The sequence below is a fragment of the Megalobrama amblycephala genome, linkage group LG11 (genome assembly GCF_018812025.1).
Source record: "Megalobrama amblycephala isolate DHTTF-2021 linkage group LG11, ASM1881202v1, whole genome shotgun sequence".
Classification (NCBI taxonomy): Eukaryota; Metazoa; Chordata; class Actinopteri; order Cypriniformes; family Xenocyprididae; genus Megalobrama; species Megalobrama amblycephala.
The window spans coordinates 26,750,191-26,763,903 of record NC_063054.1 but is presented as its reverse complement, the minus strand read 5'-3'; the positions used below and the strand labels follow the sequence as shown (position 1 = coordinate 26,763,903).

The window sequence follows — 13,713 nt, the reverse complement described above, 5'->3', positions numbered from 1 at the left end:
AATAAAAAAATCGATGGGGTATTTTGAGCTACAACTTCAGACACATTCAGGGGTCACCTTAGACTTATATTACATCTTTTAAAAAAACGTTCTAGGGCACCTTTAAACTTTTTTTTAAATGTAATTTTACCATTTTGAATTGAAAATATGCTATCATTTAAATTGTCATTTCATAACTAAATGTGATGAGACAAAAAAATGTTTCTTACATTTTTGATGTATTAGACATACAAACAAGACTGAATGTGTACATATTTTTAAATAAAATATTATTTGCAAAGTTTAAATGGATACTTCACACCTATATAGGCTATAATTAGACCTAGAACTTCTTTTACCATTCTTATCTCTTCTTTATTCCCTTAAATCCCTTTTAATCCCCCCAGCAATGTTTATGGTTACGGCCTTGATCAGCAAATATTATTGTAGCATATCTACAACATAAAAGTTCTTGTAGTGCAAGATGAGTCATCAGTATTTTTGGTCCGACAAGCAGATGATGTGATTTGCTCAATTTGTCATATGATATGACTACCAAATGCTAATCCTGTGATACTTTCTATAATTTATAAGTGAACGGAAGCCAGCACAGACCTTTACAGATCAGCATTCAGCCCAAAATGAAAGTCATGTGTTGGTTACTATGAATGGCTGCTTTGTTTTTCGTCCAAACGCAATTTCCCTCGTGTTTCTTGTTGTGTGAGCACAAAGTGACTCAGCGCTTCCATTTCAGGGAGACATTTTTATAGCGAGTATGCGCTCAACCGGGTTGCTTTGCTGACTTAGCATATTTTCTATCTAAAAAGCACTATGTGTCCCCCCACCCCCCACCCCCCACTCTTTTTTTATTTAAATGAGATTTACGGTATGCGAATCTGCCCAGATAGCATACAGTACACTCATTCCACAAATTCAGGCAATATTGGTCCCGGCGTTCATCTTAGATTAATTAGCTTTTAACAGCTGAGAGGTGATTTATGGACCCTGCTTAAGCGTTTCCCCTACTGATATTTATCTTGGTAAGTGCCATCGTTCATTGTGAATTATTGAAACTCTCCCTCCCAATATTTCTGCGCATTTCTACCTGAATAGAAATCGCCAGCTTGCGTTTCCCGGTTTTCAACACCTCAGGGGTCGAATTGATGGTAAGGTTGCTATGGCAACCACTGGCTTTGATGTACACCGTGGAGTCGTGTGCATCTGATCTCAGCGGTGCAGCTCCCACCAAAGCCAAAATGTTTTTAATCAAAGGTCTGCTTTATTAACCCCCTCTTGTCTGATGAATAGTAGTTGGATGGTTTCAAGTATGCATTTTGAAGCGCTCTGTATGAAGGCTGTGGGGATGAAACGGTTGCTAGGCCCTGAAGCTGTTGTATCATGTGGCTGGTGTTTAAGTGTTACTTTAGTGTTTAAGTATACAGATCGTATCATGCTGGGGTTTTGAACTTTAATTGAAGAGCCTTGGGCTCATCCTGCCCTGAATCGGGCTGCAGTGAACGTTTTGATTTCCTCACTGTTGACCATGGAGGTTACTAAAAGAAAATGTGTCTTGGCTTCATTGGTCGAAGCTAAATTGACTTTTCTTTAAAAAAAAAAAAGGTCTAATTAATCTATTATGCAACAAAGGTTTAGCATGTTAATGATGTTAAACTCATTAAACTTTAAATTTTTACATTAAACATTAAACTTTTTTTCCAGATCTCTTAATTTATTTATATAAAAATACATATTATTTATATATTTTATAAAAATACACTAAAAATGCAATTTATATATATATATATATATATATATATATATATATATATATATATATATATATATATATATATATATATATATATATATATATATATATATATATATATATATATATAAAATTAGTAACTTGAATATACCTGTTCTCGAACATGTTTTTAACTGTTTTTAAATTACCATAAGAAAAAATGTATTAAAAAATATTTAAACAAGTCTTCTTATTATAACTGATTGTTTGTTTTGAAGTATGAGGGCAACAAGATTTTTTTTTTTTTTTAAAGAAAAAAAAATTCTTCTATTCAGAAAAGATATATTAAAGTGATCAAAAGTGACAGAAGACTGAAAGACATTTATATATGGTGAAAGACATTTATATATGGTACACAGTATTTAGATTACAAAAGGTTGTTCTTTTGAACTTTCTAACCAAAGAATCTCATTTTCCACAAATATTTTAAGCAGCAACCGTTTTCAACATTGATAATAAAAAAAATGTTTCTTGAGCGCCAAATCAGCATATTAGAATGATTTATGAAGGATCATGTGACACTGAAGACTGGAGTAATGGCTGCAGAAAATTCAACTTTGCCATCACAGGAATAAATTACATTAAATATATTAAAAATAGTAATTTCAATAATGTAATAATATTTTACAGTTACTGTTTCTACTGTGTTTTTGATCAAATGAATGCTTATTGACCCCAAACTTTTGAATGGTCATGTATATTTAAAATCTTTCTCCGCCAAAACACGTCCAGGTACATTTAGTACTACAGTACGTTTCTGTTCTCCTTCCTGCTGCAGTACCCAAGGATCCAAACCCTCACTGGCGCAGGGTAGCGTGGAGTCATGATTGTGCTCTGCTGGCGTACGCTGACAGCACCGGTACGGTCCGAGTCTTTGACCTGATGGGCAGCGAACTCTTCGTTATACCACCGGTATGTCACGCATAGTGTTCTATTTTTCACACCTCCTGTCGTTCTCCTTTCCTCAGTCATTCTCTCTCTCTCTCACACCCTATCACTCTGTTGACACGGAGTCCACTTTCCGTAATGACTGGTTCCTAATGACTGAATTTCAGGCTTGTGTGCTTTGCCCTCTGGCTTCCTGCACGGCACTCTTCTCTCATTTTTTTTTTTTTCTCTCTATCTGTAGACCGGGTAGGTCTGACCCTCTCGAGAGGAGGCTTTTCCCACTCTGTTGCCCAAGCAAGGAACACATTTTCTGGTTCCCTTCAGCTCTAAGCCCCCTGATGCCCTTGAAGGACATTTTCTGAGGAGTTTCTCTATCAGAAAGAGAGCTCTCTTGCCCCTTTACCATTTTCAAATTTCCCTTCATCCTCCCCTCCCCTCTGTCTTTCTTTTGATTGCACTGCTAGTGAGGTCTCAGTTAGTATATCACCGGCCCTTTCTGTCTCTGTCTCTCTTGCTGGCTCTCATCCTCCCCCGCATTACTCTGCACTCTTCCATCTCTCTGTCAGAAACTATTAGTTTAGTCTCACAAGATGCCCTCTCTCTATCAAAGAGTCTCTGAGTGTAATGACCTGTATGACTCCATATATTTTTGTCACTTTCAAACTCTGCTTCCATCTCTACCTCATCTTTTTGATGTCTTTCTTTTTGTCTGTATCTCTAGGCCATGAGCTTCCCGGGAGATTTTAGCTATGCAGCAGCCGGTCTGATGTTCTTGGAATACACCGCCAGTGCACAGTGGTCAGCAGAGCTGCTGGTCATCACATACAGCGGTCAGCTCAAGAGTTACCTGGTCAGGTATGTGACGAGCAACGTTAACATAGACAAAACTATTGATTTGAGAAATATTTTGTAGAGTGAAATAAAATGATACAAAGCAGACAAAAACTGAAACAAAATGAAAGAAAAACAATATTTTAAAATGAACTAAAATTAAACTACATTTTTTCTTTTGTTTATATTTAATAGCATAGAAAATGATATCATGCAATACATAGAATAGCCAAGAGAGTCAGAAAAGTGGGTTAAATGTCCATTTTTTTTTTTTTTTTTTTTTTTTTTATGGGTGTTTGCTGAGAAAGCACAAGCCTTACCCTTAGACAACAGTCTCATGCAGACAAAAATCTGTCTAGGCTAGAATCTAATTTGCTGGGTTTATGCTATTTGTATGCTATTTAATTGTAAAATTGCAATGGATGAATTTTTCCCAATTGTCAAGAGTTTGGGAGGATATGGGAGGATAAGAAAGCACTAATCCATCTGTGTTTAAAGAGTGTTATGGGATGTTAGATAGTAGAATATTTGTGTTGTAATACATGGATCAAACATTGAAAGATATTGGAACAAGACCACCAGAGAAGATTCTGATGATTCAGATGCTTGCAAATTCCCTTTGACTCTTCCAGGGCCAGATATTCTGCAACTAAACCCAAAAGTCTGCGTCTTGTGTTTATCTCTGTTCTGAGGGGGAGGCTTAGCTTTGAGTATTAATAAAATTTGCCTGCAGTTTCCAATTTGTAATTCTTTGTTTAATCAGTCAGCTCAAGTTTTTAAAGTTTCCATGGATGAAAAAAATCTGCTTTATTCTCCTCAAAAACTTGGCTGTAGGCTTTGAAGCGTTCTCTCCCTCATGTTGTTAAATGGAAGTGTTTGCAATTGCATTACTTTAAGGAGGTTTGCAAAGTCATTTAGAAATGTTGGACTAACGTTGGACTAAATGGTTCTTTCAAGAGCATTTTTGACACAAAGCTCAAGAAACAAAATTCTCACTCACTCTTTAAGAAATCATGAAACTCACTCAAAATACTTCAAATTGTATTTGCCCTTCACTCTCTGAAACCATTCAAACATGCAAACGTCAATGGCCATTCTTATCAGGACAGCTAAGCAACACATCCTACTTTAAAGGTTTCCGCTAAATGAACTGTGTAAGTTTTCAGCGCAGGTCTCAACATAAGGATGGTCCGATGGCTACAGGTCAGTTTGAGTGTTGGGTCAGTTGATGGAACTCACTTACCCTAACTATTGCTCTATAGATCCTATACACGTGTTTGTATGCCTGGCAAACTTTGCAAACCACGTTTGTTTTCACCTATATAACATTTATTTATTCTGCTAACAGTGAAGTAATGTTTTGCACCATATGCCATCTTTTTTCAGTTTTGTTTTGTTAAATGCTTAAAATTAAGTGGAAAATATTTAAATATTTCTTTCTGACACGTAAAATATTTTGCCAAAATGATTGATACCAGTGAAAATGTTGGCAGAGCAAGTAACTGTTTTAATTTGATTTGATTTGATTTGATTTTTTTATTTAGTTTTGTTTAAGGCTTAACATTAAATAGTAAACGCATGTAAAATATGCCTTGTTTGTTTGGACCAGTGAAAATGTTGGCAGGACAAGTAAGAATCAGAACAAATGGCCTGTCCGGTCAATAAAAAGCCTACCAATGTAACCCCTCCGGTTCTACTTGCACCATTCCAAACTTGATTCGAACTAGCGTTTCTAGCATGGGAGACGGGTGAGCTAACAAGGACACTAAAGACCGCAGTCTCTAACGTCTGTCACTAGTGCACCTCTTGATGCCAGAGGAGTGAGGTTTACAGCTCTTACTAGCTGGCCTCTAGTACACTCACCCCCATAAACCTCACTCCCATCCGGATCACAGCACCAATGTAACCCCTCTGGTTCTACTTGAACAACTCTGAGCCAGATTTGAACCAGTGTTTCCGGCATAGGAGGCAGGCGTGCTAGCAAGGATGCTAAAGACGGCAGCCCCTAACATCTGTCACTAGTGCGCCTCTTGAGGCCAGGGGAGTGAGGTTTTACTCATACAGCTCTTACTAGCTGGCCTCCGTTACACTCATCCCCCTAAACCTCACTCCCATCTGGGTCACGGGACCAGTGTAACCCCTCTGGTTCTACATGTACACCTCTGAGCCAGATTTGAACCAGAGTTTCCGACATAGGAGGCAGGTGTGCTAGCAAGGACGCTAAAGACGGCAGACCCTAACGTCTGTCACTAGTGCGCCTCTTAATGCCAGGGGAGTATGGTTTACAGCTCTTACTAGCTGGCCTCTATTACACTCACCCCCATAAACCTCACTCCCATCCGGGTCACGGCACCAATGTAACCCCTCTGGTTCTACTTGAACAACTCTGAGCCAGATTTGAAACGGCGTTTCCGGCATAGGAGGCAGGCGTGCTAGCAAGGACCCTAAAGATGGCAGCCCCTAACGTCTGTCACTAGTGCGCCTCTTGAGGCCAGGGGAGTGAGATTTTACTCATACAGCTCTTACTAGCTGGCCTCCGTTACACTCACCCCCATAAACCTCACTCCCATCTGGGTCACGGCACCAGTGTAACCCCTCTGGTTCTACATGTACACCTCAGAGCCAGATTTGAACCAGCGTTTCTGGCATAGGAGGCAGGCGTGCTAGCAAGGACGCTAAAGACTGCAGCCTCTAGTGTCTGTCAGTGGTGCGCCTCTTGAGGCCAGGAGAGTGAGGTTTTACTTGCACAGCTCTTACTAGTTGGCCTCCATTACACTCATCCCCCCCCCCCCCAAACCTCACTCCCATCCGGGTCACGGCACCAATGTAACCTTCCGGTTCTACTGCGAGCGGTATTCGGACCAGCATTTCTGGCGGCATTTCTCTTAGTAGCTGGCCTCCGTTACTCTTGCATCTAATTGATTTTTCTCTTTAACAGTGTCTTGAACCACAGTGTTTTATTAATCTGGCCTAGTAAAGACTATTATAATGTTGATGCATTGATTTCCTGTTTCTGTTTTGCTCTCAGTGTTGGAACCAATCAGGGTTTTCAAGAGAATCACACCTTCAGTTTCTCTGCCCACTATTCGAATGGCATTACCACTGCAATATATCATCCTAGCCACAGGTGAGACCCTCATCTCAAAGCTGTTTTTGTTGTGTTTGTGTGTGACTATCACAGAGGTGTTTTTCTCTAAGAGTGAACACACAATCAGCTGGCATAACTCAACCTTTGGATCACACATGTTATTTGTATTATTCCCACTATACATGTTTGAAATGAAATTCACTTTAGCTTGTGTTTTAGGCAGTGCTTGTTGATTTTTAAGAAAAAAAAAAGTTAGTACATTAGCCGCCACATGGGGGCAGTGTTTATATAGTGTGTAGAGGTGTGCGTGTGTGTGGATTTATTTGTATGTGCTGTTCACATGTGTCTAGATCAGATTAGATCCCTTTCCTGTATTCATCAGCCCCTCATGGCCCACTTTGGCCTCATAAGTGGGTTGAGGTTCTCTGTGCGTGATGTGTGTGTTTTCCTCTGACTCATGCTCCTGATGTGTTTGTCTGTTTGTCAGGTTGCTGTTGGTGGGAGGGTGTGAGTCTGGAGACATTGATGTGTCCAGGGCGAGCCGTTGCGGGATCACAGCATGGAGGGTGTTGTCAGGGTCACCTCACTATAAACAGGTCACCAGTTATGAGGATGACATTACTGCGGTGAGTCTTTTAATACTCAGGTCAGAAAATATTATTGAAACAGCATCCATGACATGCATTCTTTCACAAAAAAATCTGGGCATCTCAGGTCTCTGATCATTGGCTTTGATCTTCTAGTTTTCCACTGGAGAAAAGAAAAAAAAGGCAGTGGAACTTTAACTGAGTTTCTGAGGAAAATTACTGTCTTGATGTTAGGGTGTTGTGCTTGGTTGCCTAGTGCTGCTAGGCAGTTGCTAAGGTGTTTTGAGTGATTGTTAGCTTGTAGCAGTGTGGTTGCTTTTATTGGGTTTTCTTTGGTTACTAGGACATTGCTAGGGTTTTCTGGATTGTTGCTAATGTTTTGCTTAGGGTGTTTCAATATGGTTCCTAGGGACTTGCTATGGTGTTTTGAGTGGTTGTTAAGGTGTTGGCTAGAGGTCTAGCATGTAGTAATGTGGTTGCTTGGGCATTAATTAGGTTTTAGGAGTTGTTTCTAGAGCGTTGTTGGGGTGTTCTGGATGGCTGCTAAGATATTACTTACAGGTCTAGGTGATTGATATGCAGTCGCTAAGTCGCTGAGTGGTTGTTGGCATGTTGTAGTGTGGTTGGTACAGTGTCTGGGTGGATGCTAGGGTGATGCTTGCAGGTCAAAATAGCCTGCCTACAGCCTTTATAATATTCTGGATAACTATGTATGGCTTAGGTTATTGCAAGTTATATGCAAGTTTATTCATTTTTTCCTTCTTTTTAGGCCACCAGTTAAAGATCTTAAGTTTGATCAAGTTTAAAGCTATTAACACATCTCTCGCTAACAAATCACTAACTGCAAGTATTTTCAGTGCTTGCTTTTGTATTGGATTCTATGAAGATACTAACTCTGTAGTAGTTCTCGCATTTGTATGGACTGCTCTTCCTGAAGAAACAGCCATATCTCAAGAAGTAAAGACACTTCTGCACTGACTGCTGCTCAGAATACATAATCTCAAATGTCTGTACAAAGCTTAAACCACAGGCTCATTTCTGGTTTTCGAAGGTTGTAAAGGTTTTATGTAGTGAGTTCTAGAAGCTGCATTGTAGGTTTTAATAAGAGCTTTAGTGCTGTTGCTTCTAGCCTTTTCCTTTCTCTTACATGCCCAATGGTATGACCTTTCATGCACATAGTTTTAAGAGACTTCTAGAATGTTCTGATTGAAATGGTGGAACCTGCTTTGATATTCTTCATATTTATTTAATATTCAATTATTTATTTAGTTGTTTGGCTTTTGGCTTGATCTAGTGTTATTGAACATGTGTGAGAAATCATGGTGAGTATTCAGTTTGATCTCTCACCTTAAACATGTTGCTGAAAGGTCTGAGAAAGGCCAAAAAGCATCCTCCGAATACCAACACATTTACTCTGTTTCATGTCGTTCCAAACCCATAAGACTTTGTTTAATTGTTAAATCACAAATTAAGTTACTGTTAATGAAACCTGAAACGGTTTTTGTCCCTCCATAGAAAATCCAAGTACCAAAACCAAAATGCATTGTAAAGGCATTGTAAAATAAATTCACATGAATTAAGCAGTTTAAATTAAGTCTTGTGAAGAAATACGATCTCTTCATATGATGAACAGAAGCTCAAACATGCTTTTGTAATGCCTGAGAACCAATGAGGTTTGTTCTTGCATGTGACACACACACAAGCTTCCTTGTTTACCATGTTATGCGCTCTGTGTTTTTTATGTGAATAAAATCCTAAATTTAAATCTGTTCACCATATAAAATGATCATATTTACTTGGTTTCTAGCTGGTCTAAATTGGTGATGAGTTAGTTTGATGAGCTAGCATGTATCAGAAGCCAATTTGATCACCTTAAAGATAAATGAAAATTTTGTCATGATTTACTCACCCTCAAGTTGTTCCAAACCAAGCAAATCTCTCCCCCCCCACACCGTTGACTACCATAGTAGTTTAGCATTTTTTTCCCCCCTCTACTATGGTAGTCAATGGGGGGGTGAGATATGCTTGGTTACAAACATTCTTCCAAATATCTTCCTTTGTGTATTTGCAGAACAAAGAAATTTATGCATGTTTGGAAGAATTTGAGGGTGAGTAGATGATGACAGAATTTTCATTTTTGTGTTAACTATCCCTTTAAGATAGTATGACCAAATGGTAGCTGAACTGTTATTCATCCAAGCTGGTCTACCATACAGGACCAGTTATAAACCAGCCACCAGTTTAACCTGGATTTTTCAGCAAATTTTACAACAAACAAGTTTTATTATGTAAAAGCATCCATGATATTCATGAAGGAAGTTATGAATAATTTTCTTTTCTTATTTAGTCCCAGAGGCGAGGATTCTTCAGAATGCCCAGCTTTCGGCTTTTCTCCAGGCATAACGGTGAACAGGTGACTCACTTTGGTGTTTAGTTTTGATGTCGCTCCGTTACATTTTTTTGCTTGCCATATTCTTTTCATAGTCTCTCTGGGCCACTATGACAGCACATAAAATGAAAAGCCAAAGCTCTATTTCATTCTGTTAAAAACTCTGAATAAATAGTGTAATGCCTAATTGAACGTGTATGTTTGCTCAGGATGGTGTGTTCAGAATGAGTCTGTCTCCTGATGGTACAGTGCTGGCTGTGATCCACTTCTCTGGCAGTCTCAGTCTCTGGAATATTCCATCATTCAAACTGAGAGGCAGCTGGAAACAAGAAGAACAAGTAATAAAATCACTATTTGCATGTATGTGTGTGCTCGATTTAAGAGACTTGAAGTGTATACATCTCTGAGCCATCATTGGGATTACGAAAATCTTGGTTGTTTCTTGAACACTTTGCTTGCCTGCGATTGGTCAGGTAATCAAATAGTCACACCCTTAAACATATGCTAATGTCTTCAACTTCATCAATTTTCATTCCATGCTGACTTATCGCTCATCAACTAGGCACCGTGTGCATGTAGAATTACCCCCCCCCCCCCAAAAAAAAAGTAGTTACCAGTGCCATTGTGTTTGCAGTCTTGAATATTATTTTCCAAACAAAAATGTCCAATAACAGAGAAATTACAGAAGTTGTGTCCAAAATGATGTACTGACTATACACTATGCTCTTATTCACTATGTACTCAACCGCGTAGTGCATGAATTTTGCAAGATTATTTTGTCATTCATCATCAGAGTCTGATAGCCCCTCCCCCTCTGCTACGTAATTTAAATCTGCGACAGTTGAGCGCATGAAGTGTCCAACATTCCACACTTTGCATTCTCCGTTAATTTTGTGCATCATCCTGGTGTTAAAAATGTACTTTTTCTATTTGGAATTTTCAGTGTGAACAAGCTATTTACACTATTTATGTTACAAAATGTCATGGAATAGTTCATAAGTATGCAAATTGCGTAGATTTTTTTTTTTTTTTCCCCAAACCAGTTTCTAAACATTTCATTGTCAATGTCAATCACAATAACGATTGCCTACACCCAACCCTGATCCCTAAACCTTCCTGTCACTGTAACCTCAGCCAATGAAATTGGTTGCAGGGTAGGGATTTCCGCCGAACCGTTTGGGAGGGAAAAAATCACGTGAATGGGGTCGCACCTAGAGATTGAGCTAGTCATGTGATTCCAAGATGGCTACCCCCATGAGGTGATCATCATGTAGAATAAAACTGCTTTTGATTACTGAGAAGACTGGAGTCTTACTTAGAGTACATCATTTAAAAATAGTTCTCTTTCTGCTTTTCAACATTTAATTGTGTAAAACTTTAATGAGCAAACAGTTTGGAGATTAGAAAACAAATTTCAGCGTTAATATCACTTTCCAGGGCACAGCTTGAAATGAACACACCTTTTATTTTACACTGTCATAAAATGATTTGTTTGTACTTGTCTATGCTTGAGCATCTTTTTTTCTCTTTGTAGCACTTAAAGTTCAAACTTCCGATGTCCTGCTGCTATGTTCCACTGATTTACCCACCACTTTGTGTTCAGCATGCATTCTGTCACTTCAGGAAAAACACTCCCAGCTATCCCCTTTTACACTCTCTCACTTGCTCTCTCGTTTGTTTAGCCGGGATTTGACGAGATCAACCCAGAATGGAAGACTTCGCTGGAGAAGAGAAAGAAGATAAAAGGTAGCCGGACCCTCAACTATAGACGTGTATCTACTCCTACACTTACCTAGCGCTATTAATTATGTAGTGAGTCCAGACAGAGGTGGTGGGAGGGAGAAGAATGCTTTAATAAAACCCTCCGTCTTGTGTCTTTGTGGAGAGGCGTTAAATTCAGACAGTGACATTTTGATTGTGGGTTTAGATCACACGTTTTCATAAAGCTTGTCTTTCTGCTTGTCCTAGGTTTGTGCTCTCTTTTCTGTTTCCTCTTTGAAAATGATGTTTCTAAATCATCTGTCACATTTAGCTGTGGAATGCTGACTTTTAAATGAATGTCTGTGAAATGTTTTATTTATGATATTCAGTTTTTTTTTTTTTTTTTCTGTGTTGTCTTTTTTAACACCTGTCTCTCTCTCTCTCTTCAGATAAGGAGCAGTATCAGTCTCTGCTAGATGTGAGCTGGTGGAGTGAGACTGCTTTGATTTTAGCCCGCTGTTCTGGGGCCCTCACTGTGTCTTCTGTGAGGACACTTAAAAACTTACTTGGCAAGTCCTGCGAGTGGTTTGAACCCTCACCGCGAGTCACCTCAGCCCATGATGGGGGCTTCCTCAGTTTGGAGGTGTGTGTTTGTAAATGTATCAGTTTTAACCCGTGTCAAATATTGAATATTCCTGATATATTTGTGATTTTGCTGACAGTATAAATTAAGAAACATTAATCTTTTACATTTTATTTTTGGTGTTTTTGCTTTTTCATGGAACCAAAACAAAAAAAACACTATAAAAAAAAAAACTTAACATCATTAATATCACTTTTTAATTATTTAAATTTAATTTCACCCAAAGAGTTCACCCAAAAATGAAAATTCTGTCATTAATTACTCACCCTCCTGTCGTTCCACACCTGTAAGACGTTTGTTCATCTTCAGAACACAAATTAAGATATTTTTGATAAAATCCGATGGCCTTCATTGCCAGCAAGATAATTATCTTATCACTTTCAAATGCCCAGAAAGCTACTAAAAACATATTAAAAACAGTTCATGTGACTACAGTGGTTCAACCTTAATGTCATGAAGCGACGAGAATACTTTTTGTGTGCCAAAAAAAAAAAAAAATAGCGACTTTATTCAACAATATCTAGTGATGGGCGATTTCAAAACACTGCTTCATGAAGCTTCAAAGCTTTACGAATCTTTTGTTTCAAATTGATGGTTAGGAGCACCAAAATCACGTGATTTCAGTAAATGAGGCTTCGTTACGTCATAAGTGTTTCTAAATTTCAGTAGTTCACGTGACTTTGGCAGATTGATACATGCTCCAAACCACTGATTTGAAACAAAAGATTCGTAAAGCTTCGAAGCTTCATAGAAATTGTTGAATAAAGTCACTATTTGGGGTTTTTTTTTGGCACACAAAAAGTGTTCTCATTGCTTCATAACATCAAGGTTAAAACCACTAAAGTCACATGAACTGTTTTAAATGTGGCTTTCTGGGCATTGAAAAAGGAAATGATCTTGCTGGCAATGCAGGACTCACTGAGCCATCGGATTTTATCAAAAATATCTTAATTTGTGTTCTGAAGATGAACGAAGGTCTTACGGATGTGGAACGACATGAGGGTGAGTAATTAATGACAGAATTTTCATTTTTGGGTGAACTAACCCTTTAATGTTTCCCAAAGACTACTGTATTTTGTGATCCTTCCTTGTCACGCAAGTTTAAATCATTGCTGTAGCCAAGTTAAATTGATTTTAGAAAGTTTGATTACGCTCCACCACAAATAATTGACTCATTTATTAATATTGACAGTTTTTACATATTAAAATGTTTTAGTGAAATATATATGCATTTAAATATTGTTTTATTGGTACATAAGATGAATAAGTGATAATAAGATGAATCATTCTCACATCAACATCCTGTAATTTAATAAAAAAAGCCTGAAAAAAAACATGCCGTTATTAATTTTAAGTAGTTTTGTATGGTCATCCTGCTTAAGTCCTCTCCCAATATAATACAATATTTAAAAGTTTTTTCTGAAGGATCATGTGACACGGATTTGCCATAACAGCAATAAATCACATTTTAAATGCATATCGAAAGAGAAGTTATTTAAAGTTGTAATAATGTTTCACAATATCACTGTTTTTACTTTTTGATCAAATACATTTTCAAATACATTTTAAAAACCCAAACATTTGAATATAATATAATATAATATAATATAATATAATATAATATAATATAATATAATATAATATAATATAATATAATATAATATAATATACAACATGCTCCATCCAGAATGCTGTCTTTCATTCATGGCCGCTGATGGCAGTAATTACTTTTGTAAAGGAAGTCGTGTTATTCAGACACTCTCTCTCTATCTTCAGGCCATCATCATAAAAGTGCTTTAC

General features: G+C 37.9%; 1 protein-coding gene across 3 annotated transcripts in view; it reads left to right on the top strand.

Annotated features, from left to right (window-relative positions):
• Window positions 1–13,713, top strand: part of nbas (NBAS subunit of NRZ tethering complex) — a 197,748-nt gene that overhangs the window by 7,054 nt on the left and 176,981 nt on the right. For all 3 annotated transcript variants that reach the window (XM_048207018.1, XM_048207017.1, XM_048207020.1), the window contains exons 7-14: window positions 2,565–2,698; window positions 3,396–3,529; window positions 6,534–6,632; window positions 7,081–7,219; window positions 9,528–9,593; window positions 9,779–9,907; window positions 11,252–11,315; window positions 11,720–11,913. In XM_048207018.1, the coding sequence (XP_048062975.1) occupies window positions 2,565–2,698; window positions 3,396–3,529; window positions 6,534–6,632; window positions 7,081–7,219; window positions 9,528–9,593; window positions 9,779–9,907; window positions 11,252–11,315; window positions 11,720–11,913 (959 nt within the window). The remainder of the gene's footprint in view (window positions 1–2,564; window positions 2,699–3,395; window positions 3,530–6,533; window positions 6,633–7,080; window positions 7,220–9,527; window positions 9,594–9,778; window positions 9,908–11,251; window positions 11,316–11,719; window positions 11,914–13,713) is intronic.